This window comes from Protopterus annectens, chromosome 4.part0 (assembly GCF_019279795.1).
Source record: "Protopterus annectens isolate FY-2018-M chromosome 4.part0, PAN1.0, whole genome shotgun sequence".
Taxonomy (NCBI): Eukaryota; Metazoa; Chordata; order Ceratodontiformes; family Protopteridae; genus Protopterus; species Protopterus annectens.
The window spans coordinates 686,630,371-686,657,870 of record NC_056733.1 but is presented as its reverse complement, the minus strand read 5'-3'; the positions used below and the strand labels follow the sequence as shown (position 1 = coordinate 686,657,870).

The window sequence follows — 27,500 nt, the reverse complement described above, 5'->3', positions numbered from 1 at the left end:
CACTGACGTAAATGAGTCAGAATGGTCACCACGGTCCCCCTCGGCGGATGTCTCCTTCGCAGATATTGTGAAAATTTTTAGAGGGGTGGCTGGACGTCCATTAACCCTACTGATGATGAGTCAGTCCTCCTGAAGGCTTTTGGGTCTCAGCCCTCCACCACTTGGGTGTCTTGCCTTTTGATCAGCTAATGGAACTGATCTCTCAAAAGGCATGGGAGTCCCCGGATACCATGGAACCTGTCCCTTGGAGGCCTAATAAATTTATAACTTCTCCCCAGGACAAGGCCTTTCTAACCAAAGGAGTATCTGTTGATGCCATGGTGGTGACGGGAGTCACGAAGAAGAAATTGTCAGAAACTTGTGCATCTGTCCATCCTCCTAATAAGGATTCTAAGATCATGGACAGATATGGAAAGTGCATGTTTAGTTCAGTGGCCTTTGCCCTCCGATCACTGAACTATCGCACACATTTTACTAGACTACAAAGAGATCTTTTAAAAGAGCTGGGTGATACTCTACAGGGTTCAGCAGCTGCAGAGGTATCCAATACAGTAACTTCCCAGCTTGCTACCCTCAATTCCCTTGTAAACTTCTGTAATTACTGTTCATATGAGACCCCCATTAAATCCCTGGCTACACCATGGAGTATAAATTTCATTCTTTCACGAATTATCCTACCTCCATTTGAACCAGCATCATCTTGTGACCTGAAATATCTATCATGGAAAACTATTTTTCTAGTAGCTATTACTTCTTTTCGGAGGGTTTCAGAGTTACAGGCCTCGTCCATAAAACCCCCATATTTGATTTTTCATAATGACAGAGTTTCACTTAGGACAAACCCGTCATTTTTACCTAAGGTTTGTTCAGAGACAGATCTTAACAAGACTATAGAATTACCTGTTTTTTCCCAAAATATACTAATCAGATGGACCATATGCAGCACAAGCTTGATGTCCACAGGCAGCTTCGATTTTATTTACACAGGACCAAGGACTTTAGAAAATCAGAACAGCTCTTCAGTTCATTCTGAGATTCAAAGAAAGGTGCTCCAGTGGTAAAAACCACCTTGTCAAAATGGCTGTCAGATTGTATCTCCTTTACATATAGTTCTGTTCACACGCCATTACATCAAAAAGTAAAGGCCCACTCAACTAGAGCTGTCCCCACATCTTCAGCCTTTCTGGCCAAGCTACCAATAGATTCCATTTGTGCAGCAGCCACGTGGTGTAGGCCTCACAACTTCATCACTCATTACAAGGTGGATAAGGGCCTCCAGGGACAGGACCTGCTTTGGTTCAACTGTCCTGAGGAATATACTCCCGTGAGCCACCCAAGAAAGATGGTGCCTGGGACGCTAAACCATCAGTAAGAATGAAGGCGAGATTGAACAACTTCACATAAAGAAGTTATGTACTCACCGTAACGTTCCATGTGAGTTGTTCATCTCGCCTTCATTCTTATGTCCCACTCTCCTAACCCCCTTCCAGTTTTCTTGGGGACCGAGAAGTTAGACAGCTCATGGCAGTGTTGGTCTTTGTATGGTTTATTCTTGATATTACTGTTACAAAGTTTTATATGCTATCCTTACGTTAGTTGGCAGTAAACAAGATCCGAGTGAAGTACCAGTGCATCATGGGATAGGGAATAGGCCACGAGCTGGTTGAAAACTTCGAGCTATTGCATTTAGGCTGAGTCGGAGCCGAGGATCGGCTCTGAACCCATCAGTAAGAATGAAGGCGAGATGAACAACTCACATGGAATATTATGGTGAGTACATAACTTCTTTTTTGTGTTGTACAAATGCAGGCCATCAATGTCTCAGTCATTATTTGGCTGTGTCAGGTGCATACTTAACATTAACCTCATTGCAGCTGACTGCTACATAATAGCTCCCATGTCACCCCTCTTTGTGATTATAATTTTATGTTCCAGTGTGTATTGCATTGGTATATTTGATCAACCTATATTTTCCTTTATTTATCCCCCTTTATTTTTATGCCATTCTTTATATTTTCCTGTGCTTTTATGACCTTTGTTTTTGTGGTATGCCTGCCTGTTATTTGGATGCTTTCTTGTCCCTTCATTTTTGCTTTTGTTGTCTTGTCTGATTGTATAACTGCCTTCTTTTTTTTGCCTGCTCTGCTACTCTACCAGCATACTGTTCCTGTTTTATTATGTGTTCCTATATTTGTATTATTTTGCCAAAGATGTATGTAATTATTTTTAGATTTGCAGCTTCAGTGTGCTGTTTTTCCCCCAAGTATGGTAGCAGGTATGCTAAAAATTTCGAAGTCACATACGGGTGATTCCTTCTTTTTCACTTCCTTTTCACTGCCTTGTGTGCTTAACAAGTTTGGTGTGTTCCACAAGTTAAGAAATGCTCATATGTTGAGTATTTGAGGTTTTAGGCAGCTTATGACCATTCCATGTTTGTCCTTTTGGCTTGGTCTTCTTATTCATCATTGTGCACATTGCACATAGGGTCTTTTCACCTACTGTTAGGTCATGCAGTCTTGGATTACACCACATGTTTTGATACCTTCTTTCACAGGAAAGTCATACATTGCATATGTAACTGTCTGTCTGAACAAATGTGTTTACACCACCTCTTAATAACTCTTCTATCTTTAAGTAGACCCCTTATTCTTGTCTAGTTCATGTCATGAATGATGCCTCAGCCACACTTTGAACTCAGTTCTTTGAGGTAATGAAATATTGCCATCAGAAGTTGTCTTCATTTGCTCTTCAACCTGTGGGTACCTGGATCTGGCACGGATCCAACTCGGCTGCCTTTCCAGCATCAGATCCAGACTCCAAGCTCCTCCCCTACCCATAATGCCTCTGTTGCCATCCTCCCTTCAGATATTTTTTGCCACGCTAGCATAAGCATCGTGATCTGCTGCTCTGAGCTTCCTTCGGGTGAGTGACTGATTTTTTTGTGCATTTCTATCTCCTTTTTACTTAAAATTCTTTACTTTCTATGCTTTTTCTACCTTCCCTACCCTTGCACTGTTAATCAGTTAAAAAAAAAAAAAAAAAAGAACTCTTCATCTGATGTTGTTAATCTTCATTCATTCCTTACTGATGGGTGTCAGTTCCATCCTCGGAACTGAATCGGCCATTATAACAAGCTTGCACCAGCCAAAAAACTCTCTTGCTTTTACCCATCGTGCCCCTCTCTACATTACCTCAGATCTCGTTTACTGCATTGAATCAAGACATGTCAGGTAACTCTCAGCTAAGTCATTTAAAATGTTTCGAAATTTGTCTCTTTTTAAACGTTCATTTTTGTTATTTCCATATACCTAGTTAGCCAATTGTTAGTCGCATAGTTTTTGCTTATCTATGTGAGAGTCCCTCTGTTTTTTTCCTCCTTTTTACCAAGTTTGATACTCTTTGTACCATTGCTGGTACAGGCCTTCCCTTACCTCTGAGGTAATTTTCAATACCATTGTTGGTAGTCCCTTTTCTCCTTTTCCCTCTACTGTAAAAAAACCCCTTTCTTCTTTGTTGTTGAGAGTGTGTTTTCTGCATTTTGATCACTTTATCTTTTGTGGCTAAATTGTATTTTTTTGCGCCAGTGTGTCTGAAAAAAAGGGTAAAACAGGTTTTAAGTGCTGTGATCAGTGCGACAGGAAAATGCCTGATGTGGACAGCCGTACATCCTGTGTCTACTGTCTCGGGGTGCCACACCTATCTGTGAAACCCCCTTGTGAGATTTGTAAAGCATTTAGCTCCCAGACTTTGGCAGAAAGTAAAAATAAACTTATGCTTAAGGTCTCCTTAAATCTCCTTTCGCAAAGGCTATATCTGAGGTGGAGGGCTCATCCCCTCCAAAGAAAGAACATAAAAAAAGGAGTAAATCCTTACCCTCAGCTCCTCACACCAGTGAATCCAAATCGATGGAGCTGAAAGCAAAAATCTCTAAATTGACACCAACATCCTCGACACCAGGGCCTTAACCATCTCCACGGTGCCATCTTCAGCTCTGGCACCTCAGCAGCCGACTACAGTGCTGTCCTCAACACCTATTCCTCAGGCTCCGACTACGACACCAACTGTGATAACAATACCGACCTCCCTTTTGGCTCCAAAAATAATCATTCCAACACCGGTCACTTTCCCACCTACCTCTACATCATGCTGGTCCCTCGATATTGGTGCCGAAAGGTGAAATAACCCCTCAGACCTGATATTCCCATTCGGTGGATCAATTTTTTTGCCAACAATGCAGCCCTTAGCCCCTTTCTAGAGCATCCTGACTCCCCCTTGGGGATATACACCCACTCCTGCAGGAACCTTTTGGAACTGGATGTAGTGAGGCTTGTGGATCAGCTCCTGGTGGCCAGAGGAGTTCCAATGCCTTCCAAATCCTCCCTCCCACCCGGAGCAGAGGATTTTTCTCCACGGACTCCTATATATTTTCCTCCTTCAACCTCCCTGGAGGTATCAGAGCCTTCGACACCAACGCCAACTCCAGTTTCAGCTTCTTTAACTCCATTAGTCGACCTTACCATGGCTCCAGAGTCTATCCTTTGGCCATCGACTCACCCGGAGCCAAGCCATCCTCAGGATCGACACTGGTCTGTCGACACCATGATCCCTAGTGCACGCATGCTTTTTCCACTGTACCATCTACTACGGTTTCAGTTGCTTTGACGGAACCAGGGCCTCTCGTGGCTCCTTTCCTGGGAGTGAGTTCTTCGGAGCTGGGTGTGACCTCAGTCTCAAGGTTGTCTTTCTCAGTTTCGGGCTTTTATCCCTCTTCGGGTGGACCTGCTTTCCGGGTGATGGAGAGGGCACTTGCCTCTGCAGGCTCCCAGCTGGTCCCTTCGGTGCTAGAGATCTATATATAGCTTTCCTCTGAGCTGCAGTTGACACAGCCTACTACTCAAGGACATCGAGCACAGGAACCTCAAGACATCCTTCCACAAGGTACCCACTCTGCAGTGTCCTCCTCAGTTGTCCACGCCGAAGAGGTACCTCACAAGCGATCATGCAGGAGGAAGCACGTGGATTCCCCTGAAGAATCCATCACCAAAGATACAGACTACGATGAAGCAGAAGGGTCCCCAAGGTCGCCCTCTGAAGATGTCTCCTTTGGAGACACATTGGAGACCCTGAAGCAGTGGGGGGACTGAAAGTCCACCACCCCTTCCTCAGAGGAGTCTGTATTCTTGCAGGCTTTCTGTGCCTGGCCCTCTACTTCCTGGGTGACCCCACCTGTAGATGACCTGGTTCAGCTCATCGTGCAGTGTACCTGGAAGAGTCCTGATACCATTGAACCTATCCCCTGGAGACCAGACAAAATTCTTTCTCCTCCAGGGGACAGCCCACACTGGTCCAAGGGCCTTTTCAGTAGATGTTATGGTTGTGGCAGCGGCCACTAAGAAAGAGCTTGCTGAGGAGAGCGCTACTGTCCATCCCTCTAACAGGGAGTCTGTGGTGATAGACAGACTAGAGAAACAGGTGTACTCTTCAGCGACCATTGCCATTCAGTCCCTGAACTATCTGGCACACTTTAACCGGTTTCAGAGAGAAGTAATCTCAGAACTCTCAGAAACCCTTGCAGGAGCAGTTTCTGATGGGGTACGTGACAAAGTTGCCTCACAGCTTGCCACCCTGGAATCTGTGTCTAACTCCTCCATGCAGTTGATTTCTCATACTACCAAAGGGGCAGCTAGACCAGCGGGTGCAGTTGTTGTCACGAGACATCACACCTGGATGCTCTTATGTGATTTTGCGGATCCCTTTAAGTCTTCCTTCCTGAATGCCCCCATAGAGGCCTCTTCTCTTTTTGGCTCTAAGGTAAAAGACACTTTAGCCAGGTGTGAAAAGGACGGTAAGACCTTGTCTGCTGTAGGCATATGCTTTTCCACTCCCCAAAGACCCTACTATAGGAATCAGAGGAGTGGAAAGATGTGGTACAAGAAATCCCAGGGTCCTTCCCGCGACACGTGGTGAGTTTTCCCCCTGGGGCAGAGGGGGAACTCAACTGGAAGACACCCCTTCATAGGCATCGGGGGTCTGCGTAACCAGGGATCCAAAGATTCCTTCTCTGGTCAGCCCTATCAGCGCCCCTGAAGAGCTTCCCAATTGCTTATCTCTGAAAGCAGTCAGGGGATGATTTTCTCTGCACCACCTTGCCTGGCAAACGATAACCATAGATCTTTAGGTGCAGAAGATAATTACCAGAGGTTACCACATCTCTTTCAACCTTTACCCAAGGCAGTTAAAGCATATTCCCGACATCCCACCTTAGTCAAAGGGAAGTAGCAGCTCAAGAAATCCAAAAGCTGCTTCTAAAAAGGGCCTAAACAAATTTGTCAAACAAACGAAATTCCGGATGGTCACGGTTCAGTCTATACTTCCTTTTCTGGAGAAGGATGATTGGATGTGCTTGATAGTTCTTCAGGATGCATATTACCACTACCACATAAAAATGGACAAATGATCCAGAAGATTCCACCGCTTCCAGCTGGGAAACAATCACTACCAATTCCGAGCGCTGCCCTTTGGTCTCTCTACGACCCCCAGAGTGTTCACACAATGCATGGCAGTGGTAACAGCTCATTTGAGACTGCAAGGATTCCGGGTGTTTCCATATTTAGATGATTGGCTCCTCACTGCCCCAACCAAGCATCTACTGGTTTCAGCCCTTCATTACACTCTACAACTAATGGAACACTTAGGGGTCACAGTAAACAAAGACAAATGCAATTAGACTCCTTCTCAAAGACTGGAGTGTATAGGAGCAAATTTCAATACTCAATCTTGCCTAGTCTCCCTCCCACTCCACATACTGAAAAGACTCAGATCTCAACTCCAGGTGATACTCTGTCAGGACAAAGCTCCAGCTTGGGCAATTCTCCAACTACTATGGTCAATGGCAGCATCGATAACAATTCCACTAGCAAGACTACACATGAGACTCCTACAGTGGCTTTTACTAAAGCAGTGGTCCCCTTTGACTCATCCTATGCCCTTTCAAATCAGGATAACAAATCGGTGCATACAAGATTTAATTTGGTGGATAGAGTACCTATGGGGTCGCCCTTTTTCCCCCTCTCAGCCCAGAGCTATAGTGACCACGGACGCCTCCCTGATTGGGTGGGGGGGCATTTCCAGGGAAGAACAGTCCAAGGTACTTGGTCACCCTTGGAGGCCAACCTGCATATCAGTAGAACTGAAGGCAGTGCTTCTAGTGCTGCAGCATTTCAACTTTCAACCTGTTCTCCCTATAGGTACGATTGACATCCAGTCCGGCAACATGTCAGTAGTCTGGTACATCAACAAACAAGGGGGAACCAAGTCCTACCTGTTGTGTCGAGAGGCCATGAGAATTTGGCAATGGGCAATAGCTTCCAACCACTTTCTGATAGCAACGCACATTCCCGGGGGTTCCAACATAATTGCAAACAAATTGAGCAGATGCATTCTTCTGCCTCACTAGTAGTCCCTCAATCCTGTCATAGTGGCGAATATTTTCAGTTGCTGGGGCCAGCCTTGTTGTGATCTGTTTGTGTTCCCCACAAATCACAAATGCAGCAGCTACTTTGCCCTAATTCCCCCACAGGGGGAGTCCCCGAGGGATGCCCTTGTGCACGATTGGCCCATGGGACTTCTTTATGCTTACCTTCCCCTTCCTCTGATCCCACAATTATTAAAGAAGGCTCTTCGGTTGAAAAGCAGAGTAATCCTCATTGCGTCCTACTGGCCCCGACAAATTTGTTTTCCCTTTCTTTGGCCTCATCTAGTACATCAACCATGAATTCTGGATTCAACTCCGGAGCTGCTGTCACACCCACAGGGGTTGATGCATCCGAACATATCGAGCCTCAAGCTGACAGCTTGGTTCATCCACTTCCAGTAATTGCCAGGCAAAACAATCTATCCTCCCCTGTCCGCCACATTCTTGTGTCTTCCCACAAACCATCCACCAGAAAACTTTATCTAAGCAAGTGGAAAAGATTCATAATTTGGTCTCATAAAAAGGGAGTAAACCCCTTTTTGGCTCTGCTTTCTATGGTGCTAGATTACTTATCTAATCTTTTTCATTTAGGAGCTGCATCTTCAACTATTAGAGTACACTTGATGGAAATCTCCAATTTCCATAATGGTTTCAAGGACTCTTCCTTGATTTCACACCGCCTCTTTAAAACCTTTTTGAAAAGTGTTGCATACATTAGGTCCCCCTTCAAACAGAAGATCGAGCCCTGGTGTTTGACATTAGTTCAACAGTCCTTGACTTGTCCCCCCTTTGAATCTGTTACCAATTGCGATCTGAAATTCTTATCCTGGAAAACTTTGTTCTTGGTGGCCATTAACTCAGCAAGATGAATTTTTGAGTTGCAAGTTTGTGCATAAAATGTCCTTACATAGTGTTCCATAAGTAGTATCACTCCTTTTTACCCAAAGTTTTCTGACTTGACTATTAGTCAAACTATCAATCTACCAGTTTTCTTCACAGATTTTTCTAACAAAGGAGAATATTCAAAACATTTGCTTGATGTGCATAGACAATTGCATTTTTATCTTGACAGAACTAAGTCTTTACGAAAATCTGACCAGTTATTTGTATCATTCTCTGGACCAAGATTGGGGAGACCAGTTTCCAAAGTTACTTTATCTAAATGGTTGAGAGATTGCATTTGCTTCATTTATCAATGGAACAAAGGTCCCCTACCAACTAAAGTCAAAGTGCATTCAACCAGATCATTCTCAAAATCTGTTGCTTTCCATGCAAGAGCTTCTGTGGAAGACATTTGTGCAGCAGCAACATGGTCTACTCCTCATACCTTTATCACTCATTACAAATTGGATATGTTCTTCAGGAGAGCTTCCTTTGGTTCATTGGTACTCAGGAATATTCTTTCATAGGGCTACCTGGGAAACAAAGGAGCTAGAGACTCTGTCCCATCGGTAAGGAATGAATAAAGATTAACAACATCAGATAAAGAAGTTATGTTCTTACCATAACGTTCCATCTATGTTGTTGATCTTCATTCATTCATTCATTACAACCCACCCGCCATCTCCCTCCGAAGGACTCCAGGAGGCTTGGATATGGTCCTAACCTGTGATAGGAAAGTTGCTCAGATAAAGCCTCTGCTTTCTTTCTTTACTTCTTTAGGGGAAACTCGATCTGAGGTTATGTAGAGAGGGGTACTGTGGGTAAAAGCTTAGCTCGAGAATTTTTTGGCTGGCGCGTGTTTGTTAAAACGGCCGATTCAGTTCTGAGGACAGAACCGACACCCATCAATAATGAATGAATGAAGATCAACAACACAGATGGAACATTATGGTAAGAACATAACTTCTTTTTCTTCTTCATCTTCCTGTGTGTGTGTGTGTGTGTGTGTGTGTGTGTGTGTGTGTGTGTGTGTGTATACAAGTTTCCACCCTCGTGCATTGATGGACAGGAGGAACAAGCTAATTGTAAAAAGCCTTTTCACTCCCTATCTCCAGGACCCAGGCCTCCTCAAACCTGACTACTACTACTCCTTCTGTCCCCGCCCTGGCCTTTGGGGCTGAAACTCTTGCTAAAAGGTCCGGGGACAAGCATAGACACCAGGACAGGCCAAGGAAGCAACCCCCAATCGCTTGGCCTCCCCCAGTGTCGCAGCCAAGGTTCTCTCTGCCCCTGACTCTCCCCAGCTCCATTCCCCTCGCTTCTTCCCCAAGCCAGAGGAACTTCGGATCTGTTCATGAGCCCCGGTTTCCTGCCACCCACTCTCCAGGCCAGTATCGGTGGCCTCTTCATCCCAGTCCACCTGCAGCCTTTCCGAAGTGGAGGTGGACAGGATGATGCGGAAATTTATCCGCACTCAAATACAGATGGGAGTAGGGGGCATGCAATCTCCGTTCCTACCAATTACTCTTTCTCTGATTTGACCCTCAGTTTCAGAGCCTTCGGATCCAAGGACTCTTGGCGTTGAGCCGTCAGCGCCATCAGTGCCTTGTACCGTGATGATGCCCATTACCTTGAGTGTGCCAAATCTGACAAGCTCGGATCCATTCGGCTTTCGGAGCCATAGCCTCGACGCCGGATCTGAGGAGAGGGTATCGGCTCCGAGCCTTTCACAGCAGAGCCTTTCAATCAGAGTCTCAGTGCCTAGATGTTCAGCTCTGACTCCCCCGTTGATCCAGAGGGTGGCGGATCTGACTGCACTTCCTTCTCAGATGGTTCGCTCCCCCTCTGCCTTTGACATGGTGGAGGGGGTTCACTTGATACCATCGAGGCCCTTGACTATCTTGTCTTTGGATTCCGGCCAGGCTCCCTCTGTTTCTGGTATGGATTCCGTCATCCTGCTACCTCAGGGACAGCCTGCTGCTTCTCTGCCCCAGGAAGCTCCCACGTGGGAGCAGCCAGACGTTTTTGAGTCTTCCCCAGAAACTCCTCCTGAGGCAGTACATCGGAAACATACATGCAAAAAGAGGTAGATTGACTCCCCACTGGAGTCCCTCACAGAGGACACCGATTTGGAAAAAGGGTAGGGTTTCCCTCGGTCACCCCCTGAGGATGTCTCCTTTATAGACATCATGGAGAAACTTTGTCAATGAGTGGGGATGGTCTGCCCAGAAACCCAACTCAGACAAATCGGTGTTCCTGAAGGCATGTAGCGCAGGACCCTCTACATCCTGGATGTCACCTCCCATGGATCCACTGGTGGATCTAATTACATCTCAGGCGTGGACGGAACCAGACATGGTGGAGCCGATCCCGAAATGCCCCGACAGGATTTTGAGTGCTCACACAGACAGGACCCACTGGACCACGGGATTCCCTGTAGATACCATGGTAGTGGCAGCAGGCACTAAGAAGGAGCATGTACAGGAGAGCTCCATGGTCCATCCGCTAGACCAAGCGTCCAGGACATTGTACTGCTTTGGGAAGCAGGTGTATGCTTCAGCCATGTTTTCGGTACATGTGCTGAATTATATAGCACACGTAATTAGACTCCAGTGAGACCTTGTGAAGGAGATCACTGGGTCTACCCCAGGGTCCATGACAACGGAGGACCAGAAGGTTTTCTCTTCTCGCATGGCCACCCTCATGTCGATTGCTAACACTTCTATGTGGCTTCTCTCTCATGCCACTGAGGGTGCCGCTAGAGCTGCTGGGACAGGCATTGCCATCAGGAATCACACCTGGCTCTGACTCCCTGCATTCTCAGAACTCTTTAAGGCGTCCTTTACCAATGCCCCATATGACAGTTCCACTCTCTTTGGAAAGTCTGTACGTGATACTCTTGTCCAGAGGGAGAAGGATGGGAAGACTCTGTTTGCCATTGGGATCCGCTTCTCCACTCCCCAATGATCCTTTTCGAGGAATCAGCAGGGGGCAAAGATGATGTGGTTCTGAAAGTCTCAGAGCTACTCCCAGGACACTCGAGACTTGTATTCCCCTAGAGGCAAAGGGGATTCGATTGACACCGCCCCTGAGGAAGAGGGGGTCCGAGGCATCGGTGGTCTGTAGAGCCTTTCTCAAACAGACCTGCTCAGCAGCCCTGAAGGGTCTCTCTACACCCAACGGCCTGGGAGTCTATCACAAATTATTGTTGGTTGTTGTATCCAGAGGCTATTCTATCCCTTTCAACCAGTCACCTCCTCCGCCGGAACACCTCCTGGATGTGCTACCCACATAAAGGGAGGAAGCAATGCTGGAAATTGCAAAGCTGCTAGAAAAGAGAGTCATCCAACCCGTTCCTCCCAGACCAGACTGGATTAGGCATTTATTTCAGATTCTTTTTAGTCCCAAGGAAGATGGGGGACTTAAGATCCATTCTGTATCTTTCCATTCTAAATCTGTTAATTGCCAAGACAAAGTTCTGGATGGTCACTCTTCAATCTATCCTGCCCTTTCCACAGGAGAGCTATTGGATGTGCTCGGTCAACCTTCAGGATGCGTACTACCACATCAAAATGGACAGGTCCTCCCGAGGGTTTCACCTCTTCCAGCTGGGGGCCAATCATTGCCAGTTCAGAGCGCTCCCCTTTGGTCTCACCACAGCCCCAGGGTATTTACCAAAGTGATGGCAGTGGTAGTGGCTCACCTGAGAGTACAGGGATTCCAGGTCTTCCCCTACCTGGGTGACTATCTCCTTGCTGCCCCTTCCAGGCATCAACTCTGCCAAGCGAGGGACTCCCTACTACACTTAGCCCATCAGTTGGGCAAAACCATCAATCTCAACAAATCCGTACGGACCCCAGTTCAAGTGCTATATTTCATCAGAGCCCAGTTGGACACGATTCAAACCAAGGTCTTCCTAACCTCAGAGAGATTCCAGTCCCTAAAACTACATGTCCACTGCATCCTTCAAGCTCAGTCACTGATGGCAGAATTGGTATTACAGGCATTTGGGTCCATGGCGGCCACGATCACTCTTTTAACCATGGCTCCACTATGAATACTGATACTTCAGTGGACCCTTGCAGTTTAATGGTCCATGCTAGATCTTCCGTTATATCACTCTATTCGAGTATCTTGGGTGTGCAAGGACTCTTTTGTGGTTGATCCATTCTCCAGATCTTCTTCGGGGTGGTCCCTTTCTTCTGCTTCCCCGTTTGGCCATGGTGACCACGGATGCCTCCCTGCTAGGGTGGGGGGGGGTGGCACAGCTTGGGAAGGACAGTCCAAGGTATGTGGTTCCCCTATGTGACTCAATTGCATATCAACATTCTGGAGATGAGGGCAGTGCTTCTAGAATTGCAAGCTCTCCATGCCCATCTTCCCCATATATGATTGCTGTCCAGACAGACATGTCTGTGGTCTGGTACATCATCAAGCAGGGGGGAGCCAGGTCTTATCCCCTGTGTTGAGAGGCCATGAGAGTGTGGGAGTGAGCGATCGCCATTGGCCATTTTCTGGTGGCAACACACATTCCGGGGACGTCCAACATCCTAGCCGACAGGCTCAGCAGGTCTATCCTAATGCCTTACAAGTGGTGTCTGAATCCTTCAGTAGTGAAACAGATCTTTCTCAAGTGGGGCCAGCCTTGCTGCGATCTCTTCGCTTCTCCTTCCAATGCGAAGTGCAGCAAGTTTTTCGCTCTGAACCCCGTACTAGAGGAAGCCTCCAGAGATGCTCTGGTTCATGCTTGACCCTCCGGTCTTCTGTATGCATATCCTCCTCTGCCCTTCATACCAAAATTTCTTTAGAAAGCTTGCAGGCTGGGAAGCTCTGTCATCCTCATTGCCACATTCTGGTCTCTCCAAGTATGGTTCCCCTCCCTGTGGTCTCAGATTGTTTGTCCATCCTGGACATTAGATCGGATTTCGGATCTCATCTCTCATCCCTTAGGGATTCCCCATCCAGCTCTGGTCAGTCTGAAGCTCACTACTCCAGTTCCCATGATAATCAGGACTCCAGGGTGATCCTCACTAGTCAAAAGAATTTTGGTGGCGGCACACAAATCTTTTACTAGGAAGGTTTATTCCAGTAAGTGGAAACGTTTTCTTTTTGGGTCTGTGAACTTGACCTGGACCCATTCACTGATCCAGTTCAGGCAGTTTTAGATTTTCTAGCAAGTATTTTTTAGCAAGGTGCCAGTTCTTCTACGATCAAGGTCCAGCTGGCAGCTACAGCTACTTTTCATGTAGGCGACAACATGGATTTTCTAGCTTCTTCTAAGCTTTGTAAAGCCTTTTTGAAAGGCACCTTCTTGCTTCTGTCACCTGTTAAGGACCCACTGCCTCCTTGGGATCTCACGCTAGTTCTGCAAGCTTTGGTCTCGTCCCCCTTTGAACCTGCAGCCACAATGGACTTAAAGTTCTTGTCCTGGAAGATGGCTTTCTTGATTGCTGTTATATCTGCCAAAAGGTTCTCGGAGCTTCAAGCATTATTGGTCAAGTCCCCCTATTTGGTATTTCTTAAAGACAGGGTGTCACTGCGTACTAACCTATCCTTTTTCCTTAAAGTAGCTACAGAAGTCAGCATTAATTAAGTGAATAATCTTCCAGTTTTCTTTCCAAATTTTCAAAATAAGGGAGACTACAAACTCCATTTGTTAGATGTGCACAGACAACTACATTTTTTCCTGCATAGGACAAAGTCCTTTTGTATGTCTGATCAACTCTTTATTTCCTATTCTAAGCCCTTTTTCGGGAAACCAGTGTCGAAGGTTACCATTGTCTGTTGAATTTCCAAGTGCATTTCCCCTGGTGTATTCAGGTAGAGGTCTGATTCCACCAGGCAGGTTAAGGCACATTCCACTAGATCTATGGCTACTTCAGCTACCTTCTGGTCCAGAGTTTCTCTAGATGATATTTGTTCTGCAGCTACTTGGGGCTGCCACAGTGGTGCAGTGGTTAGTGTTGCAACAGCAAGAGGTTCTCTGGTTCGATCCTCAGCTGGGATGCCTTCTGTGCGGAGTCTGCATGTCCTCCCTGTGGTCGCGTGGGTTTCCTCCGGGTGCTCTGTTTTCCTCCCACATCCCAAAGACATGCTGTAGGTGGATTGGACACTCTAAATTGGCCCTAGGTGTGACTGTGTGCGTGTGTGTGCCTTCTTTGGAAGGTAGGGCACCGGGCTGGAAACTCAACACCGTAAAACTCCACTGTCAATCATGAGTGGACAGGTGATCTGCTGTGGTGACCCCTTACCAGGATAAAGCCGAAAGAAGAAGACGAAGCTACTTGGGCTTCTTCACACACTTTCATCTGGCATTACAAGTTGGACATTTTATCCAGAAACGGCATCCTTTGGCTCCACCATGCTCCGGAATATCCTTTCATGAGGGTCTTGCAGGTGTTTAGTAGCTGGGACTCTAACAGGTTGAAGAACTATCGAAGACAACAACTTCAGATAAAGAAGTTATGTACTCACCATAACGTTCCATTTGAGTTGTTGCTCTTCATTTGTCTTTAACCATCCCTCCCTTCTTCCCCTGCCTTGTATAGGCTGTGTGCTGGTCTGGTTAGGTGAGGAATGGTCACCATATGAGCATGCTTCTCTTCTCCTCTGCTTGATTAGGGAGATCCTTGTCATAAGATGAAAGTTGCATAACATTGGGATGCTTGAGTGGGCAGTAAACTCAAGCTGAAGGGAGGAGGAGACAGGGGCATTATGAGTAGGGGAGGAGCTTGGAGCTCGGATCTTGGATTAGATGCTGGAAAGATGGCCAAGTCAGAGCCATGCCGGATCCGAGTACCCACAGGTTGAAGACAAATGAAGAGCAACAACTCAGATGGAACGTTATGGTGAGTACATAACTTCTTTTTTTTTGTGATCTCCTTCTCCTTCCTTTCTTGCAAGTGCTGCATCCTGCATTCCCTTAGTCACTCATTACATTAAGTTTTCTGTAAAGCATGCATCACTTATATTGTTCTCATTTATACAGGTTTCATTATTTCAGTGTAATTGTAAAGGTGAGGTCCCTAGAATTATGCACATATGCATTTTGTGTGGTTTCAAGAACTCTGAACTTATACATGTTTATCAACTGTTAGTGTACAAGAATAACTTAATTTCCCACACAAAATGAGTTTCATTACGAACCCCAGAGTCTTACTACTAGTTGTTTTTAGTGCATTCTCATGTTGTCTGTCTACCTTCCCTCATCTGACAATATTATACCATGGTCCCCTTCCACTATCATTAATATTAGTATGTTACCTCTTATGTCATAGTCTCCCTGTCAGTTTTTATTGCCCAGGTGCCTTACCTTAGACTTCTCTGCACTGACTGTAAGCTATGACATAATTTGTTTGTAAGGTTCCTTCTTGTCATGTCTGTGCTTCCTTCTTTCATAATCCTGCTGCTGAGCAATTGATCTTTGTGTTGTTTGCCAATAAATGCCCACTTTCTTCTAGCACTCCCCCCTCCAATTTATATGTCACTTTTGTGGATTTTTGAAAAGGAGTAGTCCCTGAAAAGGAGCCTGCAGGATACTACTAGGAACTTCCATTTCTTCACATTGGATTCCATTTGTTATTACCTCTTGTGTTCTCTTGTTCATAGATTTTTTTAACCCAAAACCCAACTCTGGAGCCCACCCTAGAACTTTGCTAAAATGAATCTAGGCCAAATCTGCATCCCCTTCCCCTTGTTTGTTTGTTTTGTAACACAGTCAACGAATGTTATGCACATACAATTCCTGCTATGGTGCACAGCTGACTTGGATAACAGATGTCATTGACAGCTTTGTAATGAGTTCTGTATATAAAGCTGGTTCACCCAATTAGTTAATCCCCCTGTCCATAAGGGACAGGTGGTCTAGTCATAGGGAACAAAATTGTGATTTCCCATCTGTTCATCTAAGCTAGATTAACAGGTTTGAAGATACTAAGAAATGTGCTTTGATTTACAGAAAGCAAGAGGTTATCCTAGGAGTGGAGGATTCCTTCTGAAAGGTGTCTGTCATGCCAACAAATCCTGTTTATCTTGCAATATAAATTTTATGTCTCTTGATCCTTGTATTTCAGGTTCTACCAGTCGTGGCGTTATGCTACTGGGAAAATGATGGACTTTGAGCAGGATTAGGTTGCTTGCAGCTGTATAGGTCATGAATAGCTTGCCATGAAGTCATTAGGACACAGAGGAGAGAGATGGGCCTTATGGATGCTCTTGGTATCATAGATAGCTCATATCTGAGATTTGTTTGGTGAAAAACTATTGTTTTTTTTTCTGTTGGGTTAGGTGTTTGGACAGGTACAAACCAAAGGACACATTATATTCTAAAATTAGTCTGTTGAGGGGCAAGTAGAGGGGAGTGATGACCTCTTTTGACTGTTAGGAAATACCTTTGCCCATCATCTAGGTGGGGTAGAAGACTTTCCTAACAAAAGTATTTTATTTGGTTGCCGTTTTTTTTTTTCGTTTTAACTGTGACTGAGCTTACTTTGTATTCATTCAGTAGTTAGATTTGTATTTATTTTAGTTTTATTTTATATCAGTGTAGAAGTCAGACCTATTTGTATTTATTTTAGTTTTTTTATACCAGTTTAGAAGTCAGACCTTATTTAGTTTGTATCTGTTTAAATTTTATACCAGTGTAGTAGTAGTTAGAAATCATTTGATTGTTTATACAAGTTGTATTTACTTTCATTTTATATGAGTGCAGGAGGTAATTTTATTTTTTATAAAAGAAAATTGTATTTTAGTTTTATACAAGTTCAGATGTTAATATAAACAAGTTCAGAATGTTAATATAAATAAAACAGTTTTGTTCTGGTTATATTTTGTTTTATTTAATTTTAGTATAGAAGCATTTAATTTTATTTTTACAAAACAAAATTGTATGTTAGTTTTGCACAAGTTCAAATTTTGATACAAGTTCAAATATTAATATAAATAAAACACTGTTCTGTTTATATTTTGTGTTTAATATTTTGTCTGTTCTTCAGTTTGCATTTAAAAGTTGGTATCTCACAATTCCATTGGAGTGGGTGGTGTTACATGATTATTTATGCAAATTTTATGTTACTCAGTGCACCAATTTTTGGCCAATTGTATCTATTTTTCATGGGCCTTTGTCCAGATTTTTGATGATTCCAGGTTGAGAGGTATGTTCTTAACATTCACTTCATCAAACCTTTGAGACGGGGAAAGTAACTAGTTGGCCAATACTTCCCCATCTCTCACACGGCAGTATTTCAGACCCATCTAGGTGGGAGGCTTCGCCCCCCCTACCTCCCTAACTATATATCCTAACTCCAAGACCGCACTACATTGGGGAAAAGGGGTTTGAAATACTGCCGTGTGTGAGATGGGGAAGTGTTGGCCAACTAGTTACTTTCCCTGTCTCACAGGTTCAATGAAGTGAACATTTGATGAATGAACATTCACTGATCTATGTTTGATGATTAGCCGTTCGATGTTTAGTCTGTTCAGTGAACATAGATAAACATAGACCCATTCTGAGGTCCAACATCGCAGGCAGAGGCTTCTACACCCCTGGAAGGGCATTATTTCCACAGTAACACACACTCTGGAGGGCATTATTACACTTAGAGAATGGGCCATCTGTAAAATTGTTGTGTTTAAGTTACTGTTTTTTTATTTATTACTGTATTTATTAATAAATTTTTGATGTAAAATAATTTCTCCGGCTAATGTTTCAAACTTGCTGTAGTATATGTTAATGGTGTTGGAGGAAGCATTTTGCATCCAAGATATAACACTTTAAAAAATATCCAGGTATTTACTTTATTTTTTGGTCCCTTACTCCTAAAACATTTGGTTTACTGCCAGCCTTTGGAGACTGAAGTTACTAAATAATGACATACATTTGAGTTTTAGACTTTTATTTTCTTCAGACAATTCATGCTAATACAAATTCTTTTATTTAAGCAAGTTTGTAATTTTATAAGAGCGATTAATTAAAATCTGGTCCTATTTTTGAGCATTTGTTTCCCCTTTATTTTAGGCTTTATCCAGATTTCTTAAGCTGAAAAGTCCTGAGGTATGCAAACTTCTTTACTGCTGCTGCCGCCATTAGTTATCTCAGTCGCTCTCTCTCACATGCATACTTCTGCTTCAGAAAATGCATGCTAACACAAATCCTAATATTCAAGTAAAATGTGTTCCTATTTTGAGGCTTTGCCCTCATTCATTTTAGGCTTATCCAGATATGTTGAGCTAAGAATAGAGACTCGAGAGGTACACAAACCTCTTAACTGATGCTGCTGCTGCCAGGGATCTCTCAATCGCTCTCACTCCACACACACACACACACACACACACACACACACACAGTGTCTTCTGCTTTTATGCACGCATTCAGTCATACACACAGTCAGAAACATAAACACACATACACACACACACACTTTTTTCTGTTTCATTTATTTTTCTACACTCACTAAACAGCAAAAGCACTGCTTAGCGAGTGTAAGATAATGGTTCAAGCGATCCCCCTCTCACTCTAATACATGTACACACACATGTAATCCTTCGCAAACACAAACAGAGAAAACTGAAAACAGGAACCAGTAGACAGTACAACTTTCGCCACAGAGAAACAACTGATAAGCCACAGGATGCAAAAATTTAATGAAGTAAAGCGCTTTTCGTCTGCTCGACCAGCAGACTTCATCAGACAAATTCATGTGCTATTAGTTACAATTTATACCTGTAGTGACATCATTAATTAGCATCAATAAAACTAATGACTTACAAAGCTTAATAAGGACATCAATTAAAAACAGCAATTAAAACACTAAATAGACATATTCTTAAAACTAGAACATCCTAATATTGATCAAATATTAGAAACTAAGTGGAATTAATTTAAATAAAGTTAACTTAGTTTAAATGAATTAAATTTGAATAAATTTAAATAAATCCATTCAAATTTAATTTTAATTTTAATTTTAATTTAAGCTTTGTAAGTCATTAGTTTTATTGATGCTAATTAATGATGTCACTACAGGTATAAATTGTAACTAATAGCACATGAATTTGTCTGATGAAGTCTGCTGGTCGAGCAGACGAAAAGCGCTTTACTTCATTAAATTTTTGCATCCTGTGGCTTATCAGTTGTTTCTCTGTGGCGAAAGTTGTACTGTCTACATGTACACACACACACACACACACACACACACACACACACACACACACACACGATTTTTTATTTTAATTTTTTTTCTTTCTTATTTTACACTTGCTAAACAGCAAAAGTGCTGCTTAGCAAGTGTAAAATAATGGAGGCTGTTAGGTTTTTTTCAGTCCGAACTCCATGGCAGCTTGATGTGCTGCTGTGAAGCAGTGGACTGATTTTTTAGCGCGCATTACCTGTAGATTAACGCCCTCCTGGAGAGTGTTCGTTCTCCAATTAGGGTGCGATCTACAGGTCGACCATTCTGTAATGGACATTAAATAATTGAAGTAAACTGTGCATACATATGCAGATAGGCCAGCAGAGTATAAAATGACTGTAGAATTGATTTTTGCTTTATCCTATACAGTCTTGTTACAAGGGTCTAATGTATTTATGCTGTGCTTGCAGTGAGTATTTTTTCTTTTACTCGCAGAAAAAATTATGTCCCACAATACCAAATTTGATTTGCCTTGTGTTAATACTGTTTTGTAGACAGGGATCAATTTCCCTGAAAGCAGGTATTACCCCACTCTTTGGTTGGCATTTGAAAGCTCATTTTTATTTTTTTGAATCAGGGTTGCCATAATTTACAATACAGGTACAGGGTAATTGAGGCTAATGCTTGTTTGCCATATTAATTTACCATGTCTTAATCCTGTTATAGTCTTTTCTTCATTTATTTTTTATAGGTCGCCCACCTCCTCGAGGTGCTAAAACAGTTCCTGAAGGTTCTGCCCAGCCAAAAGGTCCACTTGAGCGTGTGTACCAAGAGATTGCCATTCTTAAGAAGTTGGATCATCCAAATGTAGTTAAACTTGTTGAGGTGAGCTATTTGTAATAATATTAAAGCTGATTGCAGTAATGCTCTGCTGTTGCTGATAACCTTCTAAAATGCATGTATTAGTATGTTAAGATTTACTTAGCTATCCATATTAGGTAGGGCTTTATTGAAGATCATTATAAAACTTCATATGTAATTTATCTCACAGTCATTCCTTCCCAATGATCCATGCCTGCTCAGGTCTTATACTCTTTGTACACTGGCGGTATTTGTTACAGTTGTCAAGCTATACCAATTGGCTTGGTGAGCAGTTGTATTCTAATAAAGGGAAGCTACCCCTATTCTCATCCCCATCTTAATCAATTCCTTCTTTGCAGAGCTTTAAACGTGGCTGTCAAATACATTTCTAGTAAAGTTAATGGAAAGCAGTAGAAGGCACATAGTTTTTCTTTAAACTTGTATAGGAAAGAATTCATCTGAGGTGCATCATGGCATTTCCTGTTAAGTTCGGTGTCTGCATTAGCTGACTGTTTTTAGAATGGACAGCTGTTTTTGATTTAGCAAGATGTGTGCTAATGGATATCCATCAGGAATAAAAATATTTTCTTTGTTGTCATTTTATGGCTGCTGAACAGCTTCTGTTAAAAGTCACTTCTAAGTTCCACAAATTAAATTGTTTTATACCCTTAATGCAGAACTTTAAAGGTTTGTGTTAATTGTGGGCCCTGCTCATCACTCTAGGTAAGGAGCACAAAAAGATGCACTCTACAAAGTGTACTACTCATCTCTAAAGCTAATCTCAGTAGTGTTTACCATCATACTTCTAACTGATAACAGTGATGTGAAGCCAGCTCACTGGCATGCATCTGTAACTGTAATTAGTGATCTTGATTAGAGACCTCTGAAGCAAAAACACACATGCACATCACAACCCACAGCACCAAGCATCACACATAGTACAGACGTCTGTCTCACAGCCTCTAAGGGCCAGTCACAAACACAACATACTAGTCATAGAAGACTCTATCAAGTGACACACAGATGTGTGCCTCACCAAGCTAGACAAGCAGTTACTGTAGGTTGCTTGTCAGATGCTAGAATCTGCCATATCACGCATGCACTCAAGTCTCTTAACAAAAGGTACTGTTATGACTCTGTCATAGTCCATGTTGGTGTTAATGACTTGAGACGTACCTGTCTAGACTATATGAAGAGAGACATGATTGAGCTTGCTGAATATGTGTCCCAGGCAGGTATGTCCCTAGTCTTAAGCAGCATCCTACCATCACCCAGAGTGATGCCTCAATACAAACAGAAAATGTTTGACTTTAAAAATTGGTTTAGTTTCTGGTGTCATTCCAAGGGGATCCAGTATCTAACAGCCTGGGAGGACATGATTGACAGACCAGGATGCTTTGCCAGAGATGGCCTTCATCTGTCTCCCCTGGGCTTCAGGTTTCTGACAAAGACTGTTACCTCCCCCATAGTGCCTTTTTTAGTCAAAGTCATGAGCACAAAATTACCAACATGAAAAATTCTTCTAAACGAAATTTAAAAGTCATGCTGCTAGGAGTCTTAGCATGAAACTGCACTCATTGCAAGCATTCCTTTCCCTGGGGGATGCTGACATTTGTGCAGTCACTGAAACCTGGTTTAAAGCTGTGGAGAGCATCCTAGCCTTACCAGATTACTATTCCTACTATACTTTCAGACCCCAAATTGAGGACTACAAAGCCAAAGGAGATGGCCTTTCAATATTTATCAAAGACATACACACCTCCAGGCTGGTCAAACAGTATGATGCACAGGAGACACTCCAAGTACAGTTAACTGTTGAAAAAACACCTATTCAAATCATTGCTAGCTACAGACCCCCAGCCATGACTCAGGATGCCCACTCCACCTATCTGCAATTACTTGAATCCATCAAGATTCAACCCTCTACCTGATCCTGGGTGACTTTAACTACCTGACCATAGAGTGGACGACCTATTCTAGCCCAAACATAAATGCCCAGAGATTCCTTGACTTCATCAATGCCAATGGATTGGATCAGCTGGTCAGCACCCCTACAAGAGGTGAAAATGTACTGTACCTGGTCCTAACCAACATGAGTAGACACTGTAGCACCCCCACAGTGTCTTTCTCCTTGGTAACATCCAACCATAAAGTGATCACTTTTGAAGTCACCATCTCCTCTGACCCCCCCCCCCCCTTTGTCAGGGTCAAATGAAAATACTTTTCCAAAGCATTACTAAAGTTTCCTCAGAGCAGGGACAAGCAGCTTCTCAACCACCGCCCCTTCAGTTGGAACTTGCATTAATGTCCAAGCCTACACCTAAAAAAACTATATGAGCACCTACATAGCTATATGGACTCAGCAGTACCTGACAGGACCAAATCATCTTCCTCAAGGAAGAGTAAACCTGTCTGGTGGACAGCAGCAATAAACAAACTCTATAATAAAAGGAAAAAAATGCTGTCCAGGACCAAGAAGGAGCAGGTGCCAAGTTGGAAGCAATCTCTCTTTTGTCTGAACAAGCAAATAAGGCCACTGCTGAAATCCTGTAAGGCTAACTTCAAGTCCAAATTGGCCACATCCACTAAGGACAATCACAAGGCCTTCTTCACATACGTCCGCAATCTCAAAGGTAATACCCAAATTTGCTCTGAACTGGTGGTCAGTAACACCGCATGCACAAATGCCATAGATATAGCCAACTTGCTGGCAGACAGGTTCAGTGAAAACTTCACCCCCCCTGTCTTCCCCATCTGTAAACCAAGACATCCCCAGCACCTGTCCCCCTTCCCCTCATCACCAGGGAGCAGGTTCTTAATGCCCTCTCAAAGGCAAAAAATACAGTCTCCATGGGACTCGATAACATCCCTGGCTGTATCCTACATGAACTCAGGCATGAGCTGTCAACTCCATTAGACACCCTATTCAACCAAAGCCTGATCACCAGCTTCGTTTCAGCTTAATGAAGGACAACCAGTGTCATCCCTCTGCACAAAGGTAGAACATCCACTGACCCAGGCAGTTATAGGCCCATCAGCCTAACTAGCCTGATCTGCAAGGCCATGGAATGCATTATCATGGACCTTCTAAACAAGGACATTGGCAACCTCCAAATGCATGACCCCACACAGTTTGGTTTTGTCAAAGGGAGATCATGCCTCTTAAACTTGTCTGACTTCTTCAAAACAGTCACCAAAGCTGTGGACGAGGGGAAGGCAGTGCACACCACCTACCTTGACCTAGCCAAAGCCTTTGATGCTGTTCCCCACTTGGGCATAATAGATAAACTCTCCCAGCTAGGCATCAACCCGTATGTTACCAATGGGTAGCTAACTGGCTCACTGAAAGAACCCACTCAGTCAAAGTAGGGGAAGCCACCTGTAGTAGTAGACCCGTAACGAGTGGTGTACCTCAAGGATTGGTCTTGGGACCTCTACTGTTTGGGATATACTTTTCTAAGGTGCAAGCCAAAACCAGTGGTCTGTGGCTGACCAAGTTTGCAGATGACTGCAAGTTGGGCACTGTCATAAATTCCCCTAGTAATGTGAACATCCTCAAAGAGGGCCTTAATCACACTAATGACTGGTGCCAGAAACATGGCCTCAAACTGAATACCAAGAAATGCATCATTATCCCCGTTGGGGAAAACGGCATTCCCACTAATTATCACACTAATAACAATGTACTAAGCACACAGTCAGTCATGAGTGACTTGGGCACCAAGGTTGATAGCAACCTCACTTTTGACCACCACATTGCCTCTGTTGTACAGAAGGCTTTCTACGTGGCCCACCTCATAAATAAGGGTAGTTCATCTAGGAACAAAGAGGTCATAACATCCCTGTACTCCTCCCTTATCAGACCCATTATTGAGTACAGTTTCCCCTTCGGCATGTACCTTGCCAAGCATATGCAGCAGTTGGAGAGACCACAGAGGTTCCTGACCAGGAAAATCCAGGGTCTCAAACACCCATCCTATAAGGATAGGCTAACAGCCTTGTCCCTCTACTCAGTCTCATACAGACTGCTCAGAGGTGACCTATGTCTGGCATACAAGGCCATCTCAGACCCAGTCTTGATGGAGTTGCTGCATATTTGTAAGACAAAATCCACTCGAGCAACCCACATGCAAGGCCTTAACTTGGTCTGTGACATTAATAGAACTTGTTGGTGGGATAGATTTGTGTCCCAATGACTGCCCTCATTTGTGGAATAGACTCCCTGTCCATGTCAAGCAGAGTACCTCTCTAGCCTTCTTTAAGAGGAACCTGGATGACTCAATGGGAAACAGAAAATACATCCCTGGGATCCCACCTGTGTCCTTTCTGGACAGGGGAAACAGGTGCTGATTTTGAGGGCAAATGAGCAAAATATTTGACTAGGCTTATAAGGGCCTCCGGGCCAATAGCCTAGTGTCATCCTATGAACCTATAATGTCACCTCACTATCACAGAGATTAAGTTTCTTTTTGGTGCTCACCTGGTTTTAGGAGTAGATGATATTTACTAGAAGGCCAGACACTTCACAGCATTGAATGTCTGTAGTAGTTCTATCATCATGCCATGACAAATGTACACTGACATGGAACAACAAGCTACCCATCTATGTTGGCTGGGGGCCTTGGCAGTTCTGTGTAAGTGAGCATGTGCACCAGTGTTGACTTGTTTGTCTTGAGATTTCTTTCCTACAATGTGGTGCTGTACCTTTCTCAAAACTCCACTAATGTGAAGTTTTGGAGCAGTGCTTAATTTCAGCTATGCATCTGGGGTTATTCTGATAACAGTTGAAGCCTCATTTTGTAGCATGAGGAAATCCTTGCCTGAAACGCAGCCTTTTTTGGGGGGTGGGGGGAGGGTGGACAGTTTAGCATGACCTGCTTTGAAATAAATTGTTTATTCACTGGCCCAAGGACCCTTTAAACTCACTACACAAGGTAACACAATTAATAAATTACAAAATAGGAAAAATATGTACAGTGTAAGTATTGACAGTTCATAAATCTATAAGATGTATTACAAACAAAATACCCTATTACTAAGCTGAAGAATTATGGAAGTTCCCATAACAGGAGTTCACAGGTTAAATGAATGTAAGAAAGAAAGACTGAAATAAGCTGCACTAACCTGAAGCAGTGAACAAAGTAAAATATTACCATGTTATGCAGCATCCCTAGGGAGCATGCGCAGTACAGTGGGGAGAAGTCTCTTGCATATTTACATTTACTGGTTTTCATTTGCCACTGTACATAACTTCTTGACATTTCTTTAAATCCTTGTGGAGTTCAGATGTCATTTAGTACAGATAGTACCCATTGTGTCTTATCAGCTGGTATCATACTTGTCACTTTAGTGGATGATTCTTCAGCCATCGGGGAACGCAGTTGCTTACATTAGAAGTCACTGACCTGAGCTCTGAGTCCTCAAATCTGTGTTGTAGGATTTGCCATTAATGAATAGTAGTTGGGTGACTTGATACTGCCCTAAGAGGCACTGTGACTGGATATATCTGTCTACTACCTATCATGACTTCTTAGTTGTTGGTGCTGCTGCCATTATTTTCAGCACTTAACGTTTGTTAGCATGCCCACTTGCATCAGTTCCCTTGCCAGAATAAGAGGTCAGGTGAGTACCTACATCTTTTTATTCCTTTGCAAACTCTTCTAGGGAGCCAGGGTTATTTCTGAACTCCAGGCACTGGCAGCCTGTGCCAAGCACAGCAAGCTTGCAGGACAGTCCTACAACAGAACACATATTTGAATGGCTGCATTATGTATCCATGTAAGGAACCTTCAGAATGTGGGATTATTGAGTTTATTCCTAAAAGATGCAGCAGAATTGTGAAAGGGAAACCAGCCAGCAGAGTTTTTCCTGACTAGCTTCTCATTAAGTCTGTAGCACTAGTTGAAACACCCTGGAAAGTCTGTTTACCCTTCAAAGAGACAGATTTTGTGATGTTCTGATTTTTGATTTCATGACTACTTGTACACTTAGAAGGTTTGTACTTTTTGGGTATTGAATGTAGAAACTTTCCAGTAATACGCATCTGAGCATCCAGGTGCTCCATATTATGAGGAATGCTCCACATTTGAGCGAAGCCACTGTTCCGCTGTTCCACATTGAACAGCTGTGGCTACGCTACACGCATTCTGATTGGTTTGTGTTCCACAATTACTGCTAATCGGCATTGCGGTATACAAAACAATACATATCTCTCTGCTGCCCTTCCACATTACACAGCATTGGCTGTGTTCTACAGTTTTTGATTGGCTCGTACACCACATTTACAGCCAATTGCGAAAGCAGTATATGATCCAATCAAGTAACAAGTCTCAGGAAGATGGGAGCCAGTGACGCTGGCCACAGTGAGCAAAGTAACTCTAGCTGTCTTCACGTGTTGTAGTGTGAGATATTTATTTACATATTTCTGCTTTCATCTCACTAAGCATTGCATAACAGAAAATACAGTTTGAATCTATGCCCCTTTCTCCTAGACCCTTCTAAATTGTAGCCTTCCAAGTTGGCCCTTCTACCAATCAGTATATCTCTGATAGCATAGCCTTTCTTCCATATACCTATAATAAGACTATAATGCACCCTTTGATATGTACTTGGCTAGGGATATGACTCAGTTCAAGAGACTGCAGAGTCCCCCTCCCCCTCAAAAAAAAAAATAAGAGCATGTCCTCTCTCGGTTAACCTGACCACCTTAAAGCATTCTCACTGTTTTCTAATTAATATTGACTATTGAGAGCAGATCTTTGCCTTGCTTATAGGTTCTCAAAAGATCTTGTCCTATGTAACCTTTACACATCCACAAAAGTAATACCACCATAAATATCAGCCCAAGAGACCTAGACTTCCACCAAAACTTAAATAAGACCTGTTGATGAGCTAGATATCTTTCACAGGGAATACCTCTCTTATGGAATAAACTGCCCCTAGAGGTTAAACAGAGGAGCTCCACGACCTTTTTAAGCATGTCTTGGACAACTGGATGGCAATCGTAAGTACATATCAAGTCTACCAGTCTACTCTTTATGGAAAGGGGCCAAAACTATGGAGGAGTCTGATATTAATTCATGTCTTGGTAAATGGGTGGGATTGTTGGCTAGGTTGCAAGTGGTCTGCTGAATCAACAATCTAGTATGAACCTATGA

General features: G+C 43.5%; 1 protein-coding gene across 1 annotated transcript in view; it reads left to right on the top strand.

Moving 5' to 3' along the window:
* Positions 1-27,500, top strand: part of CAMKK2 (calcium/calmodulin dependent protein kinase kinase 2) — a 1,901,640-nt gene that overhangs the window by 1,058,596 nt on the left and 815,544 nt on the right. Inside the window, exon 6 of the mRNA XM_044068653.1 lies at positions 20,234-20,367. Coding sequence (XP_043924588.1) covers positions 20,234-20,367 — 134 coding nt within the window. The remainder of the gene's footprint in view (positions 1-20,233; positions 20,368-27,500) is intronic.